Consider the following 25,565-nt stretch of genomic DNA (forward strand, 5'->3'; position numbering starts at 1 on the left):
TCAAATCATATGCTTTCCACAAACAAACGGAGCACTAAGAAAATGGCTTTCAACAAATGCAAGGTTGAATTTCCTGTGCTTTATGATTAGGTGCCAAGTAGGAGTTGGAGCACAAGTTACGCAAAAGATTGGAAAGCTAACCTAACGAGCTACCGCCCGCATCATTAATACAGTTTTCACTTCCACTATGTAAATGTTATCTTGTCCGTTACACTAGTACTATTACCACCAGCAACATAAATAAAACAATTCAGAAAACAAATGGTCCTGGGACAGTGCCAACGTCTGCTTTACAACCAGACGCAAAATGGGTCGTGAAGAATGCGCGCGGTGATTTAACAAATGTATACCCAAAACAGCTGGAAGATGGAGGGAAGCAGCAAGCAAAGTCAAATTCTTCACGCCTCGTTCAAACCATTGATCGGACTAAACCACCGTTCGTGTCACGACTCTCTCAAAACGATTCCGAGTCGTTCTGAATTGAAAAATGGCCGCACAACACCTCGAACGCTTTCACACCAACAGCCCACTTCCTGATGCTGACCGGGGATCTGCCGGTACATAAGTAGCAGCAAAGAGTATGCTGGCGAAATCCCGGCACCTCTTCTCATGCCAGAGGTCGACTGGAAGTTTGTTCACATGATTCTCATCTCTAACGCCATAGAGAATGACACACGGATTTAAACATGAATATAAGCCGAAAAACTTGGGAAATGACAAGGACCAAATACGTTTCCGTAATTTCTGTCGAGACTCTTTATCTTCATGAACCAAAGCACATGTTCCGAAGACAGATGGTTGTTTCCCATTCCATTTTCAGGTAAACAGAAACTGAAAATATTCTGACTTCAAACAAATCAGGCCCCAGCAAATGACTTTCGCCTCGGGAGACCAGAGAGAAGCAAATACATGCGGTAGTGCTGCATCAATCTTTCCATGTCGCGTCACATCTCACAGAAAAACCAACAATGGAATGAGCTAAATCCACATAAACATTAACATTGCGTATAAATTAGACTTATTGGTTCTCACTGGAAGAAAATATTTAACGTTATGTACAAACCTTGTGAAAAAAAAGATCTTACACGACTAAATAGCAGTACAAAGAAGAACAACACATTTTGCTTGGCGATGAGCAGTCTCGCAGAAACTACGCTGCCTTTCACTAGCTATTAACCAGATCATCTGTACAAGCTCCCCTCTGACCACTTTGCCTGTCCGTCAGTTGATACATCAGCATCCTTTGGACTTCCTCAAGTTCCTGTGTAAAAATGTATGGATTAGTTTCACAACTCCGCAACAGACAGTTACCTAAAACACGAGCAGTCCAAAAAAGAATCAGTTTTTAGCGAGACGAAGAAATGAGCAATCTCTCCAGAAAAAGAATTCCAATTCGGTATGCAAGAATTCCAAGTGCATACATATTGGAATAGGAGTTTGTGTCTGCTTGGAGAGGTTAAACATTCAACAGCATATCTCAAAAGCATACACATCCAATGCTGAAGACAAAAAAAGCACAGCTAGTTGATCAACCTCCCATATCATCACCACACAGTGGACTCCCCCACAAGAGTAAAACTATACCCTTCCAAAACCAGTAGGCATAATGGAAAACAGCAGATCTTTCAACGAAAACACGCTGCTATACTGATCATAATCCAGGGGCAGGGTGAGCATCTAAAAACCACACATTTAGTACTCTTCAGTTCTGTCTTGGTACAAAGACATCCTAATTATCAACAATGACAACCTAGGACTTTGAACCATAGTCCAGAATTTAACCTCCCCCAAGTTTTTAGGTCATCGGAGAACCCAACTCAAGCATCCAGAAACCTATTGAGCAGAGAACAGAACCTGTCTGCCCATACAAGTAAACACCCAGAAACCTCACTTGATCGAGATTCAGTTGAGCAACACGCAGAAGAAGACCGTAGGCATAGAGGAAAACAGCAGATTTCTCAGCGAAAACACACTGCTATACCGATCATATCCAGGGAGCAGGGTGATCATCTAAAAACCACATATTTAGTCCTCTTAAGACTTGTCTTAGCATAACAACAACCTAATTATCCACATTGAAAACCTAGGACTTCAAACCATAACCCAAAATTCAACCTCTCCCAAGTTCTTACATCATCGGAGAACCCCCAAATCAACTGTTAAGCACCCTATCGAACAGAGAACGGAACCCATCCTCCAGCACAATTAAAGACCCAGAAACCTCACTTGATTGAGATTCAGTTGAGCAACACAGAGAAAAGAACCATCCGATACAATGCCAGTCACATCTAAAATCTGCATCAATTCTATCGGGCTAGATTTCGCCAAAGATTAAAAAGAACAAACTTGACATGCAAATGTTGCTCCAAATAGGTTCCTAATCATCAGAAGGTCAGTGAGATGCGGAAACCAACCCAGAGAAAGGAGAGGCTGCGTCACCCACGGCGCGAGCTTCAAAAGCGGGGATGCAGTGGCTTCACCCTTCCTCATCCTCAGACTGAGATTCGCCATCCGGCGTCTGCAGGGCTTCCTCGGGATAAGCAGAGGGAAGCGTGCCTGCGACAATCACGTCCACAGGGAACAACGATAATGATGAGCGAGGAGAACGACAAAACCTTCGACCAGCTCAAGCAAACGAGACGAGAGGAAAATTACAATCGCGCGTCGCGGATCCTTGCGCAACGGAATCGAAGAAGGCAAGCAAGTAATCAAATCCAAAACCTAAGAGGGGCGGGAGGGAATCACCGTGGATGAAGAAGGAGGAGGAGGGCCAGCCGTGGGGGGCGGCGGCGGCGGCGGAGGAGGAGGAGGAGAGGAAGGGGTCGCCGTAGGGGGAGGAGGAGGAGGAGGAAGAGGAGGAGGAGGCGAGCTTGCCGATGAGCTGGGCGATGCCGCGGGACTTGGAGCGCGGGGGACCCAGTAGGAGGAGCCGGGGCGGAAGGGGAGCCAGTCGGGCTCGGATCGGCGGACGATGAGGTGGTGGATGACGTCCTCCAGCTTCCGGAGGAGCGGGTCGGCGGAGTCCCCGGCGGCGTCCGGGGAGGGGGAGGAGGAGGAGTGGCTGGAGTGGGCGCGGAGGGCGAGGAGGCGGGAGGAGGTCCTGGGGAGGGCCAGGGACGGGGAGGGCGACCGAGCCATCCTCAACATCGTCGAGCTTCTCAGAGACAGAGACGGAGACAGAGAGAATCTTCGGACGGGGGAGAGAGAGGATGGGAATTTGCTGGAACGAGATGGATAATAGAGAGAGAGAAAGAGAGAGAGTCGGTTTGCTTTTTAAGGCGGAAATTGGGTTTGGAGGAGGGGACAGTGGAGGATCTGGGAGAAGCCGCACGATTTGGCCATTTTTCACTTCTTTCTTTTTCCTTTAGGAAAAAATAAAATAAAATCGAGAACCTGATGAATTGGGTCTGTTTTTGTCGAAATTATTCTGGGAAAACTTGAATTTTATTTTTGGATATATCTAAACTCGATTTTTTTGGAACTACATCATTTATCATCGACCGATTTGTCTCTTTTCTGTGATCGTGATTTTTTTCATTGCCGTAGTAAATAATAGCGCGTTGACTTGTATGTGCTCCTCGTGTGCATATGGTCCAAAACACCATCGTAAGCTTAAAAGCTCTTAGTTGATCTTATCCAGTACTTCTCACATACAATATGGTGCCTACTTGAGTGACTGCACTCTGTGAGGCTCTCATTAGAGCTTTCTTCCTACGTCTATAATGATTCTCCATCCTGAATTTTCCAATCTATGTTGGAGAAACCCTAACCCCTTCCTTTTTCTGTAATGTTGGGACAAATTTGCAGGCCTTTGACAGTTATTTTGCGCTCGTGCTTTTTGGACTAGAATGCATTCAGAAAAGGGGCGAAACATGCACAAGACGAGTAATGTTATAATTGTCGTCCATTCTTTTTTTCGGTCGGTAATGAGCTTGCGGGTTGTTGAGTCAAGCTGATCAAATTTTAAAGTATTTTGAAATAACCTCAAGTTTGAAAGGAATTGCCAAAAAAGGAGGCCACATCGAATTATTGAGTGAAAATGCTTGAGTTTACGATATATTATGGAACAAAATCGAGTCTGAAGGGAATTTCAGAATCTGGCGCCGGGAATTTTTGGAACTTCCCCCTTTCTTTTTCTGTCCTTGACAATCCCAAGTCTTCTTGGATAATAATTTAGGGAAATTACCGACGCAAGTTCGGGTGGGGATTTAAGGGAAAAAAAAAAAAAAAAAGTACTGTTTTTTTTCCTTTTACGTGCTGCTCGGGGAACATCGTCTTGTGCGAACGATAGAAGCAAACCGCCGAGATCCCCGCGCGTTGCACGTGATGGTCGAGTTGAGTCAAACGAAAATGTCGTGCAGCTCAATTTAAAGCTCTGTCTAATCTCAATCTGTGGGCGCAGCCGAGCCAGGACCATGGGCAGTGGCATACAACGCTTTGAAGAGGCGCAGGTTGATCGATGGTACTCTTCATCGGGGTCCTTCTAGATGCAACATGGCTTTTGTGATTTATCGCCCAGTTTGATCCGCGATCGAGTTTTAACATCCACCGATGAGAACATGCAGGTTGGGTGAAATTCACTTCCAAAATCCAGAGAAGGTCGTGTATAGGACGTCGTGGACCGTGTGAGCTCCTCAAATGTCACCATACCAATTCAACATAGCTTTCCAGCTTCTCCCTCGGGACAAGCACTTGATGAAATGCCGTTGCTAGGTCCTAGATCTACCTGTAGATACTTCCTGCATGGTACTTACATATGGAAATGCATTTGATCAGACAATGGTAGCAACCATGGCAAAGCAAGTGACAGAGTGCCCTGACCTCACTTTCACCCAAATATCTATTGGCAATCTCGAGCTCCGCTTCGCTTACCTGTTCATGGAACATGTTAAAGCTTTCTCCACACAGTAGAATCGCTCAATGTCCTTCGACATTACTGCAGCAGGCATGCCCGGTATTTAATTGGGACAAGGAAGAGAGACGCATGCCCAAAGATTGTACAGAGTGACAGAACCAGAAAACAAGAAAGACGAGAAAGAAGAAAATGCTTGAAGCACTAGCCAAGGGACAACGTCAAAAAAGTATAAAAAATCTATGAACAGTTTCTTTTTACAATGATCCCGGACAAGGAGTACAAGCATATGCTCCACGTTAAAAAAAAAGTTGCGATACAAAAGAGTTATCTTTTCCTCCTGCCCGCATCGCCATATGTTTGTATCAGTTTATACAATCAGATTGCAGAAGCATCAACAAATTATGAAAATCTGTATGGTGTGACCAACTCCCTTTTACAGCCGTGAAGTTTTTGAAACCTTACAGCATGTCACACGCTCAAAGAAGACAACAATTTCTGCTTCCAAATTTCAAGCACGTGTACAAATCAACCAACCAAAGGAGCAAATTGGACCTGCGATAAAAAAAGGAACATAACAAGCTTTAAGCAAACCGCAACAGTTGAAAGATCACAGACAAGTCAAAGAAAGAATCCGTGCAGCTCATATGAAAACATGAACATAAATTGGAAGGATTCAAAAGCGGAACAGCAAGAGACCCAAGTACAAGACTATAAGTAACCTTTGGTAATATGACTGTCCCAGTTCCAAGAGATTTGACACTAGATCACCAGATTCTAGAAGACCACAACTACATAGATTACTATGTGCATGCATGTCCTCAAGTAAACTAATTAGTCCACGTCTAAGAATTTAGGAGATGAGCATGCATTCCTACATGGTGATATTAATGGATTTATTCAAATCGAGAACTGTATATCTTTCTCTTATAATATAGAATCATCTCCATTCTCTTTTACTAGGTCCAGGCGATGCCTACTTCACTTGGAAATAAAGCTAACGAGAATCAGTTCGGAAACATGTCACCCTCAACTCAATTAGGCACTTTTCATGTTACTGCACTTTTCTTTTTGGTCTCAGTAACTTCATGAAAGCAGTTCAAATGTCATTGATGGAGACATCTAACCACCCTGGAACTTCACGCTAACACCTTTCCGTCCTTTTATCCTCCTTTGTTTCCCCATCACTTCTCTTTCATATGCAAAGGTAAAGTTAAGTCTCATCAAGAAATTAAGGTCTTATCAAGCACTTACAAATAGAACCAAGATATATTAGGATAGTTTCTGTTCATTAATGTAAAATTGAAGACTCAATCAGACCTTCAAGCACCAGTGAAAGATAGAATACTCACATATGAACATGATAGAATACTCACAATTATCTTTGAGCTAATAAAGGCCCAACATTCGCAACTCTGTCACATGGCTAGGATCGAGTTCAGGGACATCCTTCATTTTTTCACGGTCTTCGACTACGTATTCCTGACATATAGAATGGAGGTCATTCATGAGCATGCTTAATAATTTACAATGGGCACTGCCACAAAGGTTAAATATGCGGTATGTGCAAACATGGAATATGGACTTAGTTGGCAAAAAGCCAAGCACATATTGATTCAGTTCCCACAGAAACATGAGTGAACCAGAGATCACTGAATTTGGCCAATCAAGGTAAAAGATGTTTTTTGTTTCTCCTTCAACATGGACTTAATTAGCACAAGGGCAAGCATTTAATGATTCAGCTACTTTAGGAAATGACTGAAAACTAAAAATTGATGAATTTAAACGAAAACAATTTAATGTGTTCACAAAACAATAGAAAACCTAATTTGAAATTAAGAGGAATTCATAGTTCAAATGGTAGGACATTTGTAAAATTCTTGTTATGGCATGATATGCATTACATTGCATTTACATAATAGAGACTAAATATTGTCTCTCAATCCGATGATAAACACACTCCTATCGTGATTATGACATGCTCCGCTCTTTTTTATCAGTGAATACCAGTATTTATCTATACTATCATCTCTGAAAGAGGTTTTATAAGTAAAAGTGCAACGAATGATGCAACAATCAATATGTAATTCATCAGCAAATTCAAGCTACTCCAAAAAATTTAGTAGACCTTTGTCAGTTCTTGTTTGGCAAGAACATGATAATGGCGTTCACTGATCCTCTGTCCACATATTATTGCTATAAAGAAGCCATAGAGCAAACCCACCAAAACAATAGCCAACACTGCACAAAATGCATACATTAGATGATTCCAGACCTTCAAAAGTGATGCTCAAAGAAAAATTGACAATAAGCTATCCCAAAGATGAGATGAAGCAAATTCATTTTTCGGAAAAACTTTTCCCACGAATGGAAACAATTTATAATTATAAGATGCATTTACATGTCTGCAACATTGACTAAACATAGTGACATACCCGTATTTCTTCTAGAAAGTGTCCTTTTTTTAGCTACAAAGAGATTCTTTTAACTACAAAGAATTCAACTTAAATGTAGGATGCGGAAGAATTATGTCGCAATGTAGCACACAAGAAAGTGTAATGCCAATATTATATGCAATTAAAGTAAAATCACTAGTTCAAAACGGAGCATGTAATAATGCGATATTCCAATTATACTCAATGATGCATGCAAGCATATTTTTCTATGAGAGATGGAAGGAGGGAGGAAGATGATCATTGGTACAAGTGCCGTTACCAGCCATAGTGTAGAAACCATATGGGTGTTCTTCATAACCAAACATTTCCCTCAATTCCTCCCCATAGAACTTGTATACCAGCACACCCAAGGATGCAACAATCTGCCATAAAAATGCAGTTATAGTTCACTTTGACCATTATAAATCACTATAGATGGTAAACATCTGATACAGGCAGAGAAACACAGGATTTTAGTCAAACATATTATAGGTCAACATATGTCGTGTGTCGGACATGAGATGAAGATGCCTAAGCATTAATTGCATTTCTATGGAGTCAGGTTAACATAAGCGAAAAAAAATCAGCTCTCCTTTAAGAGACAAAAAGGATAGCAGATCGTTTCAACTTTCAAAATGATCAAAATCTGAACTGAGCATATTTTACCTTGCCGTAGCAATCTTTACAAAGTTTAATTCTCTGACTTTATGTCATAGTTGAAAGTTCGCTAGTCTTTCTAATCTATCCAGAATCAGCAGCAACAAAACCACGAAATTCTACCAACTAGACAATAAGGCTTAGGATTATGGTATTTTCAGACTACATAGACCTAATTGCTTCCTGAAAAGTCATACATGACTGATCGACAGTGCTTCAAAAGAAAGCAGCAAGCAGTAAAATTCAGTTGCAGTATTCAGTGTTATTTTGAGGAAGAAGGGATGGGAGAGAATAACTAGGCTGGGCACCTGCCCTATTGATGTTCGGATTAAAGCCAATTGGAATCTACAATTATATGAGTACTTATACAGGAAAATATAATGCCAAAACTAAGTGCGAGATTGAAGTTCAACTTAAAAGTGAAAGATGAAGTGCTATTAAATCCACGATAGCCAGTTCAATGCTGAAAAATTAGTATGTGAGCTTTGTCATCACAAATTTATTTATTAATGCACAGAATTAACTGAGAAGTAAAGTAAAATGCAACGATTGTTTTTTTTTTAGTGAAAGTAAGAGAAAATGCAACGCTTGTTGCCACTCCTTTAAGCGGAAAATCCAAAGTATTAATATACCTTAAAAGCATATTAATCCCAATAGATGAATTAAGGTTGATACACAGAAAGTTAACAGAAACCAATGATCATTTATTCTCTTTATATCATTCTTGAAAGAAAGATTCGGTTCATGTTGCTAGTGTAGAAGGTTTTGCATGCACATGCCCTCAGATGATGTTCGGCAGGTCTTCCAACCATCCGCTTTTAAATGCATACCCATCTGGCATGATGCAAAATGCATTTGTGTCATCTTTAGTCCTCCAGCGTAAACCCATTCAAGAATCGACCCTAAAATTTCAAGTCCGTTACCTATGGAGCAGACTTTTAATGCGTTTAATAACATAATTATGCACTCATATGGATTGATCCAAGTCAATCAGGAAGTGGTTTAGTGAAAATAGAAGTATATATACTCGTTCAAATTCGAAGCTGACAAATTTTGCCTAACAAGCACCCGGACTGGACAAAACCCTTAGAAGTTCAGACAAGTACATTAGCTTTATGGGTCTTCACTGTCTAACAGCAATGTTAGGTTTGTCAACCTTGCAAATCATAAATAAGTTACATCAGAATCAATTTCTCAATCGATTATCCAGAAATGTGAAAATCATCGATAAATGGTAAAGTTTGCTAATATGCGGAAGCATCAGTTCAAAGCCAGCAATGAACAATATACCTTCTCCAGACTTTGACTACTTCTAATCACAATAACACGAATAGCAGTGAAATTCATACCATTCAAATCTATGCAGACAATGACATAACTCAGAAAAGTAGCAGGATAACTAACCTAACTGGTTCCACTTTCTTTCAATTTAACAAACACATCAAGTTCATTTGGCAAAAGTTATTATACCAGCTGAACGACTATAAATATGAGCGCGTGATCCCGAGCGACGAGGAATTGGAATTTCAATCTCAGCCACCAGCGATCAGCTGGCACATTTGCACGAAGCAGGAAAACTGCCCTGCACTCTGTACAGTGAGAAAAAGCAAAACCCTCCTGGCATGGTGGAGAAAGCAAACAAATAAGTAAAACTACTCCACATGAGATTTACAGAAATTACACGAATTGAATATATCCATAAAGCCAATCTACTGAAATGGCATCTCATAGAAGTTAAAGAAAAATCTAATCTCTAATTCTCATGTCCCCAATAGCAGAAAATTGCATATCATTCCCTTGGCAATCACACTGAGGAGATTTCGGCAAAGGAACAAAAATATCACCTTAGTGGCCCTCCAATTATCAAGACATGATCTATGGACATACTTTTGGGTTCCTTTGCAATGGCAGGGAGCAATCAAGTCCTCCCCTAAAAGATTAACCAAAAAAAATAGCTTCAACATTTTGTGGCAAAATGAAGATAGTCACATACAACCTCAGCAATCAACTTCTTTTCTGATTCGAAAATAACAAGTCCCCTCCACAACTGTACCACAAATCTCCATGCACATGGAGAGAGAGAGAGAGAGAGAGGTGCTTTCCCACTCTGGTGACGAGAAAACCTAAGAATATAAAAGGATACCAAGAAAGGTAGCAATTACAGACCTTCATTTTCAAGGCATATGCGACACTGTGGTTGGTCTTTATTAACCAAACGACAAGTCTCATCGACATCAAGATTTTCTAAATCATCGACAGTTACAGCAAATTCCCCTTCAACAGTTGTTATTTCGGATGAAGATGAAGATCCTTCAGATCTCTCCGTGACATCAGACTGCTGCAAAATGGGTTCATTTTCTGAAGCATCTTCCCTATGACCATCATTAGCTGCTAATTGCATTGCGAAGGATAAAGAATCAGGACTGGACAGCAACTATCATTGCGAGCTCTATGGTTCCTCCTGACCATCTCAACAGCAGCTCAAGTGCCTGGAAGTCAAAGGAAAAGTTACAGCGTCAGTGAAAGAGGATCCATTTTAAGTGTCAAACTCTAATCGTCCTAACTCATTACTTCACATGCGCATATTCACGATTCGCCCCCAATGAACATCAGACAGTCGATGTCTCGGTTGATTCTACCCTTCTTCAATGTGACTTATCATGGAAAACTGAAAGGCATGCCAGTGAAAACTCAAGGCTACTTTCAAACGATTGATTAAGAGATAGAAATATATCCAGCTTTTTCGCTAGACTTCTTGAATGCTGATTTCTGCTTCCATTCGTTTAGCTCTATGCTAGGTAGTTCGCACCAATCAGCAAGATATTAAGCCCATTTTTCACAACATTTAGCATAGAACTCAAAAAAGACAATCGGGGCTCCACGCCTGGTATGGTAAATACACATCTAATATCTGCAGATGCATACTGCATGAAGAGCTTCGTTAGCCGCCTAAGGCCACGAAGCCCTTTTACTGAGACGGAAAGAAATCTCTGCACCATAAGTGGTCGGCCATCCGTCCCTAAAAAGAGGAAGATGGATCAATAGCTGTCACGACCCGCCGCCGCCGCCGCCCCAAAATTAACCTCATCAGGATCAATCTCATTGCTAGTTTGTCCGTATATATACAATTTTCGTAGCTAGAAGAAAACGCACGGCCATACAAACAGGCCACCTCCAGGCACGGAGGAGCAACTGAAGACGAAAAACTTCCAAGAAAACAAAACAACAAAATCAAGGCCAACCGCATTGCTCCTACTCGGACAATAAACCGAGGGAACGCAGGAAGGGGGGCCAGCCAAGCAACCGGTACGACGCCGAAAATCTCACGATCACCGGATCGCAAACGAGGTCCGCGACCGCGACGGGGCGCGGGGAGACGCAATGCAGTACGGAATCGACGCAGGGAACCAAAGGTCGGCGCCCCGAAGCCGCGACCGGGAATTCAGCTCGGGGAAAGGTCAAAAGAAGCACGCGAGGACGCGAATGCCCGAACGAGGACGGAGAACGAGGGCTGACCTGCTACGGGCCAACCATTCCGAGGCCTCGGCGAGGTTACACCGACATGGACGCATCGGCGAGCAGGCAATTCGAGGGGCAATCTCGCGCCGGGGGGGAGAGCCCGGCTTCTAGGGTTTCGAGATCGACGCGAACGAACGAGAGAGAGAGAGAGAGATTCAACGACGCGACGCGACAAGGAAGAGAGCAGGGGAAGAGGAGGAGGGGAGCTGGACTTCGGACGAACCGAACGAAACGAAAAAAAAATTGAGGAGATCGTCGCTCTACCGAAGTTGACTAAAATAATAATGGCGAGGGCGGAGGGTGGTCGTGTAAAGTCATGGTGCGGTGACGAATGATCGGAAGACGGACCAATGGTGGGCGAGCGAAGGAAAAAACAAATGCGATTTTCCCTTCTGCTTTTCTTTTGTTTTTTTTTTTCGCGGCATTGGACAGAGAAATTCTCGCTGTCGATTCTTATCGTTCACTGGAAAACCACGTGCTTCTTCGTCGCGCGAGCGAACTCTATCCGGTCCCGAATACGACCTGATCCGGATAAAACCTCCGCTCCCGCGGGCGCGCTCTGCACGAACCCGTCGGATTACGTGTTTCCGATGCGGGTCCCACGTGATCCGACCGCAGCCCATGCGAGATGAATTAATAATTCTTTTTTCCCGACCGATCTCTCCTAAATGCAAATATTTGCTGAGAGAACGACATAAATGTTCCTCAAACTCTAATTTAATATGTCATGCTGTCTTTGAATTCTTAATTTATTCAAATATAGTCCTTAAATTTTAACTCAATATACAGCATCGAACCTTAATCTGATTCCTAAATCACGTGAAATTATCAAATATGATTCAAGTTCAAGGATAGCATATGTGATTTAGGGGGTAAATTGAATATGTATCAAAAGTTTAAAAATTTCAACCGAATAAAAAAATTTAATACAACATTGCACATCGAACCAAAATTTAGGAAATATATCGAATAAATTAAAAGTTTATGGATGATATTGTGTATTGTGTTAAAGTTTAGGAATCATTTGTGTTATTTTTCCAAATTTGTTTATGGGCATAAACCGGACAAATTGGACTTTTTTTATTTTATTTTATTATTTTGGTAGCCTAAAGTCCCGAGTCCGGATTCACTGGATTTGGACGCGCATGCCCTCGAGATCTTCTTTGTTTTTCCGTTGTTGCCATTCTTTTGGCCATTCAGCTCTGATCTTCCTTAAAAATACGAAGATAAAGAAGTGAAGTGGACTGCTGATGGGCTGGCCCAGGGTCTCGTATACGAACGATTTGTCTTTAATAATTCAGTCGAAATCTTGGAAAATAACAGACACCTGTTTCCTACCCGTGCCATCGACACGACGACACTGAACATTTCTACAACGGTCTAGGGAACTATTTGAAGTCAAGGGACATATATAACATCAAACAAAATTTTGGGTAGCGAATTTAGATAACATTGCACATTAAACAAAAACGCAGGACTTATAATATCGTTATCCAAAATCAGAATGATGAGGTTAATAAGTTGAAAACATGTTGTGATTAACCCAAGAGTTGCATTCGAAGCTGGATTAATACTCTAGATTCTTGATCGCAAGAAAGGCTCGCTAGATCATGCGTTAGGATCGAGGTTGACCAACTCACTCGCTACCTGCTTGACAATCACCTCTTGAGGACTTAGATCCGCACTATTAAAATATATTACCTAATTTCGTTATCTCTCGAATCATAATTTTGTAAATCTAATTGATCGTAATTTCTGTTGTAATATTATGTTACTATAAATGGCCATCTTATAAAGTTTACAAATAAGCTTTGTATAATTCATCAATAATATAAAATTTCCCAACTTTATTTTGTGCTTTATTCTTACCATGGTATCAAAGTCATTATAAGATTAAAAGAGTGCCAATTAAGTTTATTACAAGGTGGTGGTCATAGTCAATCATGTCATGTCTTGGCAAACTCGCCACTCTTGAGTGTTGTTATGCTACTTTCTTTAATTTTTTCGTAAAACCCGCACCACCATCAGATTCACTACCTCAAAAGAGCCAAATTCTGAAATTTTTAGTGTTGTCCACTACCACACACGCCTTCACGCTCCTCCTCGCTGACACGACCCTGATTCACCGACTGTAATGATCCGGTCTTGTGAGGAATGGGAGCGTGGCTTCATCTCAAGTATGGAGAAAGGAACAATAATGAATTGAATCCCACATTACCCAAGGACAGTGAGATAATGTGCTATATAAGTAGTAGCATCGGTCTTAACTACCAATGAGGCTTTTTCTAGGCAAAGCCTAGAAGAACAAAATTTTGAAGGCATAGGGCAAGTGAGTCTTATAGCTCAAAGTAGACAGTATTGTGGGAAGTGGTGTAAGAGGACGGCCCTTACAATGGTATCAAATTCAAGCCCAACCGAAAGTGTGTAGTTTGAGAATCAACCAGCCGAAAGCTGATGGGCCTATAACAAACAAATCTCGTGAGAGGGATAGGAGTGTGGCTCCACCTCGAGGATGTCCTCCAGTGAGTTAGGATCTGAGAAGATCCTCACTGTCCAATTTTGCACGCACCCTTACTTGCAACCACCACCCTCTCTACAAGTGAAATCCATGTGCAACGTGCCTCTCATGTGACCCGCCGTGCCTATTGAACAAGTGATGTCATTTGCCACGTTTTAGCCACACTATCAATGTATGTCTATCATGTCAACCTCTAATCGTGACTATTGACCACGTTGACTTACCATAGGCCTTCGTTGATCAAGAATTTATGAGCATTGACTCATATCGATCGATGTTGACTAGATCGATTAGCCTACTTCTCAACCAATTCAACCCATTTTCAGCCGGTTCTTGGTATTTCTAACTATTCCTAAGATATTTTGACATCCTAAATTTATTTTTGGCTTATTTTCTCCATATCAACTTTGCAAGTATCGATTTTCATCAAACTCATTATGGAATCTATTGGGTTCATACTAATATATTGCATATTATGGAAAAATTGGAAATTTCACTATACATTCAAACCATTTTGAATGGATTCAATATAATTTATGGACTCGAGAAATATTCAATTATTGTACAGGACATTATGTCACTGGTGGTATTGGTGCACCTACTTAGATTACGGGTGAAATTGAGAAGAAAACTAGGATAGCAAGAATTATTACATTTCAAAACACTTTGAGTCCTTTTATTAGACTTTAGTTTGATTGTCTTAATATAGCAAAGGAAGCATGGGATCTTGTTAGCCAATATTCCACTTAAGTTATTTTCAATATTGCCCATCAATATAGGTCGTTAGGGAGTTGGCATCGCCTGCATCAAAAGACATGTCAATCTATTAATAATTTTTATCCTCCATGAATGCTATATGGGATCAACTAGCATTATCTAAACCACAATGGGACATTGACTTTTGATACTTGCAAGCTTGCTAAATATAACAATTGCATGCATGACATGCAACTTTTTTTATGGCACTTAGTGATGAATTTGAACTTGTGCAAGCTTCACTTTTACATCAACATTGCCTCATCTTGGGGTAGTTGTCTCAAATTGTTGATTGAGGAGACTCGACTTGCTACCTTAAAGGCTTAAAGCTTTGTCCTCGCTTACAAACATAACGCGTGTTGCTCTTAGCTCTTCCTCTTCCTCTTCGTGCAGACAATATTGTACGAATTATCATCAATCTGGTTATCTTGAATCCAATTATTATTGATGGTAGCACAGGCAACCTATAAAGACAAACAACCAATCAGAGTATAGAGGTCCACCTCAACCTACACATCAATTCACTATTGCTATCACTAAGGGTTCCACCGAAACTCATATGTTGCTATATCATTAGAACATTTTTGTTATGTTCTTCGAGAATTTAGTACTTCTAGCTCCTCTGTTCGTAGCACTTCTCCTCCATTGGTCACTCCAATTCATGGTTCTCTAATTCTGACTGCTTTAATCACATAAGTTTTAATTCCAATTTATTTAAGTTAAAATCATTCACTTCACAAGCACCTATTATTCATACGGCTAATAACTCACTTATGATTGTTAGTTATACAGAGGATATTTTGACGTCCAAGTTATCCTTACTTGACACATTCTTAGTTCCCATACTCGCTTTAAACTTGATATTTGTGGGACAATTATATAAACTTAGTTTTGGCATTCATTTCTCTTCAAATGGCTATCGTATGCAAGATTTGTGGACTAGACGGACAATTGGGATTAGCCATAAAGTGGGACATTTTTTAAGTTTGTTTCCTTACAGCTTTCAAACTCTTTTACTGATCGTGCTACCATAGTTTACATTTGAAACTAGACATTCTCACTTAGGTCGCGCTTCTTTCTCTAGATTAGGTCCTTTGATTTTCAATTGTCATCTAGATTCCGTTAAGAATAAACATTTTGATTGCTTAACTTGTAAGTTGGGAAAAGATCACGCTTTACTATTTGATCTTGTTACTCCGTCTGTTATGCTTCCTTTGATTTGATTCACTCTGATATTTGGAAGCCATCTCCTATTCCAACTATGGGAGGATCTCATTATATTGTGATTTTTATTGATAATCATTTCCGTTATGCATGACTTTATCTTATAAAGAATTGCTTTGAACTTACTCATATCTATCGTGATTTTGTTGCTATTATTAAAATATAATTTTCTCAAGATCAGAGTTATCCGTACCAATAATGCCATGGAATACAAAGTAAGAGTTTCTTGAGATTATTTTCAAAATAATACTATCATGCATCATCTTATTCAGGATCTTCCCAACAAAATGGTCAAGTAAAGTGTAAATATGGGTGAGTTTTAGATGTTGTACGCACCTCTCTTATTGAAGCCTCTTGTCCAAAACAATTTTGAAGCTTGTCATAGTGCTATACACACTGTCAATTGTATTCAATCACCAATGCTTGGATAGAATTATTTCTTGAAGAAGACACGCTTATATCTTCCTCTTCGGAGTTGTCTTCTTCTAATCTTGATGCAGGTACATCTGGAGGTTACTTCAAAGTTCTTGGACTATTATCTTTCTTGAGCTAAATATAACATTGATCTTCTTTCTCGAGCAAAGCTCACTCATAACAAGACTGTTATAGCTCCCATTGAAACTAATGACAAAGATGTGATTCTTCTTTTGAATCTCACTCTTTATCAACAATTTATCGACAGTCTTATATATCTCACTATCACTCGTCCTGACATGGCCTTTGTTGTTCACATTGTCAATTAGTTCATGACCACTCCGTGAACCACTTATTTCACTACTATTTTTCGAATTCTTCACTATGTCAAGTGCACCTTAATTCATGTTCTTCACTTTTCTACTCAATTTGCCTTAGAGTTGAAACCTTATTCGAATGTTGACTAGTCTGAAGACCCAATTGATTGTGCTCCCCTACCAGTTCTTTCTAGATAACTCACTTATCTCATGGCACAGCAAGAAACAAGACTTCTTCGCCCAAGCCAGTACAAGAGCTTAATATTCTACTCTTGCTAATAGGACAACTAAATTATTATGGTTACAATGATTATTAGAGGACATAGGCGTCCGTGATAATGGTGGAAGATACTTTATTGTGACAATTGAAGTGTTGTTCAAATAGCACATAACGATGTTTTATATGAGTGCACCAATCACGTTGAAATATATGGCGCTTCGTGACACTATTCATCTCGTCTCCACTTCATTGGTTAATCAAACGGCCTATGCATTCACTAAAGCACATCCATTCAAGTGTTTTCAAGATCTTTTCTCCAAAATTCAGTTGAATTTTTCTATGTCATATTGAGTTTAAGGGAATGTTAGAAATATACTACATGATTTTGAGTATCTCTCGGATTGTAATATTGTAATGTTGATTGATTGTAATTTTTATTGTAATATCATGCTATTATAAATAGTCATCCTACAAAACCTATTAATAGGCTCGTATGTAATTTATCGATACATATAGAAATTCCACAGCTTCATTTTCTGCTTTATTCTTACGACGCACAACATTTCCACACATCATCCAACATCATCAAATTCGGGACTCACCATTCAGTCGCTACCAATCGCACAACAATTGTCTCACCAGCTCGTGCACTCGCAAGGATGTAACACGATGATCGCACGGCCTACAATCATGATTTTGTCCGGTCGTGCCACGAGCCGAAGATTTAACGATCACAAGGTCTCTCGCATCTTCAAACAAATCAAGTGCTTTTGCTCGATTTTGTACTCTGGAAATGAGAGGAAAGATGAGGAGGATATCTTTCATTTCCTTATTTCACAAGTGGCAAAAGTAAGGAAACAAATCACCAAGTCGCTTCAATCACCGCTCATCGAAGATAAGGCGTCAATCGTTAGATCACGGAACGATGCATCTCAGCCGTCGATTGAACCGGTTTTTCAAAACTTCTCCTTCACGTGAGAGGATGCTTTATGCAGAAAGCCCGTAAATGCAACGGATCACGACAGGGCTACAGCCAGGACCCGATCCGTGGAGACAAAAAAGAAGTGCCCGAACCCGACGCGACGACGGGGGGCCACGTGGCACGATCACGTGGGTCGCCACCTAAGCCCATCCAAACGGTCCAAAAAATTCTCAGAGAAATCGGAGGAAAAAAAAAATATCAAAAGCAACTGCTTTCTGTACTGCACTACAACTACACATGACGTGACGCGATTTCATCGTACCAATTTGGCGAGATTTATCAGGGGCGGGGCCGGTGGGGACAACGAGAAAGATTCTCTCTCGGTCGCCGCCGTCGCCGTCGTGTCGCCGTCGTCGCCAGTCACTTCGCACTGTGTCTGCCGGTCTCCGCTGGAACTCCTCTGTACCGCTTTAGCGAAGTCTACTCCAGCAAGTCAAGCAGACTACCTAAGCAACCCGCTCCTCTCTCTCTCTCTCTCTCTCTTTCTTTCTCTCTCTATCTCATCGATCGAGTTCACTCCCGAACGGAGAGAGGCGGAGCGGAGGAAGGAGGAGAGAAAATGGCGGAAGCGAAGACCGTGCACTCGCCGCTCGTCACCTACTTCTCCATGCTGTCGCTCCTCACCCTCTGCCCTCCTTTCGTCATCTTGCTGTAAGACTCTCTCTCTCTCTCTCTCTCTCTCTTTCTGTGAGGAGCTCGCGCTTTCTGTTTCCGCGGAAAATCCAGCCGTCGCGTGCGATTTCGCGAACCTGCGTGTTTTCTGGTTCCTCCTCGAGCGGAGGGAGGATGGCGGCGGCGGCGAACGGTCGCGAGTTCTAGATCTCGATGCGCGTGCTGGTTTTCGCCGCGACGTGCTCGATTGCGTGTCTACAATTTCCGATCTCCATATGGAATGAGCGTCTAACCTAGATTCGAGTCGAGTCAAGAGTCGGTTGTTTAATTCCCCTCGCGGTATTGAACGCTGAGCCTTGTTCTTAAGACAATGCCCAATCTTTGTGTCCGACTGCACTTAATGATCTACTGAGCATTTGAATTTAAAGTCCACAGCCTTCGTTTAGAGTAAAAGCACCTGTTACAGAGCGGTATAAACGAGTTGGAAGAAAGATTTGGTGCTTCAGCAATTGAGTAGCTCAGATAGAAAGAAGTTGTAGACTTTGCTTTGTCATGATATTCGGATTTTTTATGCAAAAACGTACTGGGACTATCTGAGTGGAATTTTCATCCTCGCAGATGGTACACGATGGTGCATGCTGATGGGTCTATCGTCCAAACTTTTGATTACCTGAGGCAGCATGGACTGCAAGGATTCCTAGACATATGGCCCAGGCCGACTGCCGTCGCTTGGAAGATCATCGCCGTTTATGCTGCATTTGAGGCGGCGCTGCAGCTCCTTCTTCCAGGAAAGACAGTCAAGGGCCCTATATCTCCTGCTGGGAATCAGCCAGTGTATAAGGTACTCTCTTTCTTGTTGATGTACTTTATGTTTGCCATTCCCCTTAGTGGCACACCTTGTGGACCATTTGACTATGAGTCATCTTCTCTTTGCATGGACAATGTTGACTTAAACTATTGGTTGTTGCAGGCAAACGGAATGGCAGCATATTTTGTGACCTTGATCACCTATCTTGGCCTTTGGTGGTGAGTTCTTTTTTGATTGAACATAAATTTATGTACTTCAGATGCAACGCAGGTTTAGTTCTAGAAATCGACGTACTTCTAACATTCTGTTTTGTTTCTTTTCTATTTTTAAAAATTCCATTAGAGGTCTTCATACATTCTATTTATTGAATTTTGGGCGGGGCAGGGGAGCACTTTAGCACAAGTTACATTGTAGAGAGCCAGTTTTAGTCAATAATTAGCTCATCCATGCATTTGTAATTTTGTCGAAAGGTTTCAATCCACAGTATCTACCGACATATCATTTCCCCTTCTAGGATACAATGAGCTTTCCTTTGTTGTCTCAAGTGGTTTCCTAGGTGCTGGATATATCCTACTGACAAGCTGCTGTGTAAAATAAGTGACGTGGTATCAGTACTGTCTTCATCTTTTCTATGATTTCTGCGGTTCTTGAGTAGCTTTCTCAGTCTGAGCATATAACTACTCGGGTCTATTTCTATAGTCTGAATGTGACCTTATTCACTATAAGCAAGACGTCCTCTTCATCTTTAATAGTTGCACTAAATGACCTTTCTCAGAGGACTGATTCACTGGTCATCATGCGTTGGGTATTTGGAAGGATCTAAGTAGTTTGCCTGGCTTTTTAAGGCTTTCTATTATAGAATTTATGCTACGCTGTGGAATTCTTTCCACCACATTTCATTCATAGTAGAATTATTGTTTGGTTTCCTCTGTTGTTTGATGTCATCATCAAATAACATTTAGATTAACTTATCATTTTCCATGTTATTCTTTCAGGTTTGGGATTTTTAACCCCACGGTTGTTTATGATCACTTGGGCGAAATATACTCCGCACTCATTGTTGGAAGCTTCATCTTTTGTATTTTCTTGTACATTAAAGTGAGAATGCAACCCCCAAAGAAAAGCTGACATCTCTTTCCCCTGGGAAAGCTCAAATAATAACTGATGTTTGACACATTTTCTTGTATTGAAGGGTCATGTGGCACCATCATCTACCGACTCTGGTTCTTCGGGGAATATAATAATCGACTTCTATTGGGTGAGTGTTTTCAGAAAGTTTTAGACTCTTTGCTGCACTAAATGTGGAAAAGCTCAAGTTGGGTGTTCTGATGTCAAAATTTGGCAATTTTAGAAGAAGCCAGATGTTTTTTTTCTGATCTTTGGACACGCCATGATGTCTGAAAGTCAAAACAGAATTTTCCGAACTGTATTGTTGGGTTTTGTGTGAAATTAAGCCTCACAAACTCGTCTGTTGTAGGTTCCTTCAAAAGATTTCACTGTTTTACTCCTGCTCTATGATTTTCATCTGTCCATCTCGAGGCAATTCTAGAATCCTCTTCTGTGACATATGTGGAAATGCACATTTAATTAGTTTTAAGGATGCTAATTGATTACGCTTATACAAATCGTGTCGCAGATATTTATTTGACCTGGGGATGATGCCAATTTTTTTTTATATGATGAGCGGTCTTAAAAATCGATAGCTTCTTTTGACTTGCTAGATCACAAATGTTTATGCATAAAAAATACTTCAAATTTAGCTTCATAACTTTAAAAAATCTAATATGGTGTAGTTTGAGGTATATGTATGCATGCACGTGTTTTTTTGCATAATATTGAGCCAATGAATCTTTTGAACGAGAAAGCAAGAACGGCTTTATGGTTCTGCTTCTTGATGCTATTTTCTTGAAGCAGCTTTTCTGTTTTGAGTGACATTTTGACATTGTTGCAGGGTATGGAGCTCTATCCTCGGATTGGCAAGGACTTTGATATTAAAGTCTTCACAAATTGCAGGTTCGGAATGATGTCTTGGGCAGTTCTTGCTCTAACCTATTGCATAAAGCAGGTAACCTAGGCATTTTTTGGTGACTTGACAAGAATATAATTGATACCAATGATCTCTGTATTACAGAACTCCATTTGGCAAGGAAAGATGCATGTATTTGAAAAACATATAATTGAGCCTTAATTTCTGACAACCATCTAATGGGTAATATCTTGGAATGGTCCTATAAGAGAAATAGAAAAATGGGGGAAAACGCTTGATACACCAATTTCATTTTCTAAACATGCCTTCCTTTTACTTTTACGTGTGTTGTCAGAAAATAATCTTTGGACCAGCGCTTTAAAACATATTCTCAGAGTTGGTCATTTTAAAAACCAGAAACAGTTTTTAGAAGTGTAAAGTAATGCCACAAATTCTGATTTCTGTTACTGATCACTTTCTTCTGGGAGTGGAGGTTGATGATTTCTTTGCATCATGTGCTAATAATCTTACATGTGTGTTTACAGTACGAACAGAATGGAAAAGTTGCTGATTCAATGCTCGTGAATACAATATTGATGTTAGTGTATGTCACCAAGTTCTTCTGGTGGGAAGCCGGCTATTGGAACACAATGGATATTGCACACGATCGAGGTTGACACGAGTTATTGATTCTGTTTTACATGCCAATGTCAGTTTCTCCATTCAATCATTCGAAATAAGCAACTGAAATCCAATCATCAAGAGATGAGACACTAGCATATATACTGGATTTCATTCTTGGTCTAATTACTTGTGAATTTTATATGGCTTAATTTGCAAATAAGCCACTGGGCATTTTGTTTATGCACTCTTATTGCTTGGGCAGATGTAGAACGCCAATCATAATCATAATACCTTCCATTTGGTTTTACTGATGCTCAACTTTATTTTCAAAATGACTCTGGCAGCTGGCTTCTACATCTGTTGGGGATGCTTGGTATGGGTCCCATCCATCTATACCTCTCCTGGCATGTATCTCGTCAATCATCCTGTTAACCTGGGAACTCAGGTGTGGAAGTGCCTCTTGTAACTATTTTTACCATTAAGTGGACTTTATGCGATTATGAATGCATGCAAAGGGACAGAAATTTACTGTAATTATTGGTCTGGTGTTTAGATTAAGTTGGCAATTGGGTTTGCCTTTTCACTTTTGACTTTACATGAAAAGTTAAAAAGTCTGACATTTTTTTGGATGAGAACCCCCATCTTTTAAAGACATGTAAAACGTTAGCATTTAAAGTCACCAAATTTTTAAATAGTTTTATAAATCAATTTAATTTTTTTATGCGAAATTCAATGTGGCTGATTGGAAGGGCTTTAACAACTAATAGTTTTATAAATCAATTTAATTTTTTTTTTTTTATGCGAAATTCAATGTGGCTGATTGGAAGGGCTTTAACATCTAAAAAGGAGCTTGTTCCTTACAGCTGATTCTAGGAAACATGTGTGTGAACCAACAAACCATGGTTATCTTCCTTAGCAAGGTCTTTAAATTTGCTCTTAGTTTCAATCAAGATGGTTGCCGAGATTTTTTGGGTTCTCTTTGGCATCTGTTCTGTGGAACCCCTTGCTTTGTTTGAAGTAATAGTCCCATATCAGTGGTGTTGATTGGGTCAACATATGCTAATGACAAAATCTGGAAAACAACTGGAAGATTTTTTGTGGCATGTGCACGCTGATCAATTAAATTTGAAGGTTCTAATTGCTTCCTACGAAAGACTGGTGTTAATAAAAATTGGCATGAGCACAATTATCTTGGGATAAACTTGGGGCAGTCTAATCTGCGTTCAAGTCATCAACTGGCGTATCTGAAAGAAGGGGCAAGAATGAAAGTTATGGAACTTTTGCTATCAGATGATTATTAAGATTATCTTTCTTTGGAATATCTAAAACTTCCGTCACATAAGTCCAATAGGCCTAAAAACAGGCTCAAGAGGATAAATGTATTTTCTTTTATATTAGGAGAGTCTGACACCCTTTGTTTTCCAGCTCGCACTATATATTTTGGTAGCAGGCATTCTGTGCATATATATCAATTATGATTGCGACAGACAGAGGCAAGAATTTCGCAGAACAAATGGCAAGTGCTCAGTATGGGGGAAGGCTCCATCAAAGGTGCTTACCACTATTATTGTTTTAATGTTTTCTTATGCTTTCAATTGGGTTCAATCCATCAAATGGAAATGAGAGCTTTGATCTCTTTGACAGATATCGGCTACGTACACTACAACATCTGGAGAGAACAAAACTAGCCTCCTCTTGACTTCAGGATGGTCAGTTAGCCTTTTAATTCTTCTGTATTGTCAGCATGAAGATTTTAAAAAGCTACCATAAGAGTCCTATCATTAACTGCGCGATTAGGTTTACTGCTTATATTTGCGTTTCGAGGGAAATAGATAGTTCTTTATGCTTTTTGAGGTAATCTGCTTACATTTTTCCTAGAATATAACGAATTTGGTGATAGACCATTGGGTAAGCAGTATAAAATCTAGTTACTGGTTAAGTTATGAGTGATATGGGTCTACATGGCGATATGCATGCTTCTGCTTGCAACTGATTGAATGGTCTATGATATGGTCTCTCACTCATTCCTTCCACAGGTGGGGCTTATCACGTCATTTTCATTATGTGCCCGAGATTCTTGGAGCCTTTTTCTGGACTGTCCCTGCACTATTTAATCATGTAAACTCTGTTTTAACAGTTTAATTTACTCTTAAGTTGTGATTTCACAATGACCGTCTCAATGACACTCATACTTACCTTTTTTCCCCTTTAATTTCCTGCAGTTTCTGCCTTACTTTTATGTGATCTTTCTCACAATCCTATTGTTTGACCGGGCAAAAAGGGACGACGATCGGTGTCGATCAAAGTAAGTATATCATTTATATTTTTCTCTAGGTCATTCTTGAGGACAGATTAAATGGAAGCAATGTCTCTCCATCAGCTTTTATACACTTTGGGTTCTCTGCATACTTTGTGATTTAGGACAAACCCCATTCTTTACGGGTCTCGACATAATAAAAACCAAACTTCAGATCCTTTGGCATCATTAAATGATCTGTATCTTGTTGGAGCAATGTTCCTGATGCTGGAACATGCAGTAATCTAGAACGAGGAAGAGCACTGTGCTGATGGGAAACCAGGGGTGGAGTGAATTTTTTGGTCCCATATCTTTCACATGTTTATGTTCGTCATGATTTTAATAGACTGCATGAGCATGCACAGCACGTTAATAGACCATCTTCATTATTGGCCCGAATTCTCATGTGTTCCCACAATTGTGCTTATGAAGGTCCTTGTGCATAGTCCAGTGTTACCATTGCTTTGCTCCCTTTCTCAGTGAAGCAGAGTGCGCAGCTTCTTCTGATAATGTTTTCTGGTTTCAGGTATGGGAAGTACTGGAAGATATATTGTGAGAAGGTTCGATACCGAATTATTCCTGGTATTTACTGAGGTTCAGCAAGAAGTCCTGTATGGGGAGATATGGTCGGGCGAAAGGAGTCCACATGGATCAGCTTTGGCTCGTTCTCATGTACTTCAGAAGATGTCCCTGTACTTGGTTTTATAGGAGATGCCAGCGGTAGAGCTACTTTTCGTGTTTCATGCATGCAGCAGCATTTAACATTGCGTTTATCTTTGCTACTCCAATTCGGAATGACTTTGTATCGAACTTGGAGTATCGGCACTCAGTAACTGTAGCTTTAGTTTGAACCGGCTGCCCTGAACGTTGAGGTTTTTCAGACTGCAGTCTATTTCTGCTTGTATGTTGACTTGACGTAGAAATTGCGTGGTGGGATTTATTTCGAAGGTGTGTGATTTAAATGGACAAAAATGGACAAAAAAGAATAAAGCTCTTAGCATCGACGGAGTAATCCTGCCCTAAGGCACTCTTTTTCATCAGTAAAAATTGTGCCCTGATTCCGAAATATCATCTCTCGTTCATTCCTCACGGAAAGAGCTCTAGGACTTCCATCTTGGCCAGAAGTTTGAACTGGATTGAGAAAATCTACTCGGAATTACGAACTTCAATCGATCGGAAACCAGATGCGCTTTTGATCTCAAAGGTGAAGTGCGAGTCATAACCAGAACCAGAGGATCGCTTGGGGCTGCTGGAGGTTATACACCGGGGACGGGAAGAGCTTTCAAACCGATTTTTAATGGACAATAATATCTACATTTATTTTTATTTACTTCCGAAGGAGTAAATTCTTCGGAAGTAAATCCC

General features: G+C 40.4%; 3 protein-coding genes across 5 annotated transcripts; 1 reads left to right on the forward strand and 2 right to left on the reverse strand.

Annotated features, from left to right (window-relative positions):
- Positions 1 to 974: 974 nt before the first annotated feature.
- Positions 975 to 3,320, reverse strand: LOC104450694. Its single transcript, XM_039315901.1, is given in 4 exon segments — positions 975 to 1,261; positions 2,415 to 2,556; positions 2,656 to 2,910; positions 2,913 to 3,320. Coding segments are annotated over 3 exon segments (570 nt in total). The 5' UTR covers positions 3,148 to 3,320; the 3' UTR covers positions 975 to 1,261; positions 2,415 to 2,476.
- A 1,712-nt stretch (positions 3,321 to 5,032) lies between these two features.
- Positions 5,033 to 11,727, reverse strand: LOC104450693 (E3 ubiquitin-protein ligase MARCHF8). Of its 3 annotated transcripts, none has more exons than XM_010065367.3 (8): positions 11,461 to 11,727; positions 10,111 to 10,433; positions 9,789 to 9,874; positions 9,415 to 9,561; positions 7,568 to 7,670; positions 6,981 to 7,093; positions 6,229 to 6,334; positions 5,033 to 5,407 (listed from the first exon to the last, which is right to left on the reverse strand). In XM_010065367.3, exons 2-7 carry the CDS (start codon positions 10,343 to 10,345, stop codon positions 6,242 to 6,244), a joined length of 777 nt encoding a protein of 258 aa, XP_010063669.1. In that variant the 5' UTR covers positions 10,346 to 10,433; positions 11,461 to 11,727; the 3' UTR covers positions 5,033 to 5,407; positions 6,229 to 6,241. The 3 variants fall into 3 exon arrangements, with proteins under 3 accessions (XP_010063669.1, XP_010063670.1, XP_018731373.1); XM_010065368.3 differs by having other exon boundaries at positions 6,205 to 6,334; XM_018875828.2 differs by lacking the exon at positions 11,461 to 11,727 and adding an exon at positions 11,187 to 11,378.
- Positions 11,728 to 18,150: 6,423 nt separating this feature from the next.
- LOC104450695 (7-dehydrocholesterol reductase) lies at positions 18,151 to 25,147 on the forward strand. The gene is made up of 13 exons (XM_010065370.3): positions 18,151 to 18,545; positions 19,125 to 19,347; positions 19,477 to 19,532; positions 20,310 to 20,412; positions 20,507 to 20,572; positions 21,266 to 21,379; positions 21,826 to 21,952; positions 22,249 to 22,349; positions 23,330 to 23,455; positions 23,549 to 23,613; positions 23,941 to 24,022; positions 24,127 to 24,209; positions 24,727 to 25,147. Exons 1-13 carry the CDS (start codon positions 18,454 to 18,456, stop codon positions 24,791 to 24,793), a joined length of 1,305 nt encoding a protein of 434 aa, XP_010063672.2. The 5' UTR covers positions 18,151 to 18,453; the 3' UTR covers positions 24,794 to 25,147.
- The last annotated feature ends 418 nt before the right edge of the window (positions 25,148 to 25,565 follow it).

The sequence above is a fragment of the Eucalyptus grandis genome, chromosome 6 (assembly GCF_016545825.1).
Source record: "Eucalyptus grandis isolate ANBG69807.140 chromosome 6, ASM1654582v1, whole genome shotgun sequence".
NCBI lineage: Eukaryota > Viridiplantae > Streptophyta > Magnoliopsida > Myrtales > Myrtaceae > Eucalyptus > Eucalyptus grandis.

Excerpts from the sequence above, each read along its gene's own strand:
- LOC104450693 (XM_010065367.3), bottom strand. The coding sequence starts at position 10,345 with ATGCAATTAGCAGCTAATGATGGTCATAGGGAAGATGCTTCAGAAAAT. Across the intron at positions 9,875-10,110 it reads CATATGCCTTGAAAATGAAG|GGGAGGACTTGATTGCTCCC; the intron begins GTCTGTAATTGC and ends TTAATCTTTTAG. Across the intron at positions 9,562-9,788 it reads ATAATTGGAGGGCCACTAAG|GAGGGTTTTGCTTTTTCTCA; the intron begins GTGATATTTTTG and ends CCACCATGCCAG.
- LOC104450695 (XM_010065370.3), top strand. The coding sequence starts at position 18,454 with ATGGCGGAAGCGAAGACCGTGCACTCGCCGCTCGTCACCTACTTCTCC. Across the intron at positions 19,533-20,309 it reads ACCTATCTTGGCCTTTGGTG|GTTTGGGATTTTTAACCCCA; the intron begins GTGAGTTCTTTT and ends TTATTCTTTCAG. Across the intron at positions 22,350-23,329 it reads CTGTTAACCTGGGAACTCAG|CTCGCACTATATATTTTGGT; the intron begins GTGTGGAAGTGC and ends TTTGTTTTCCAG.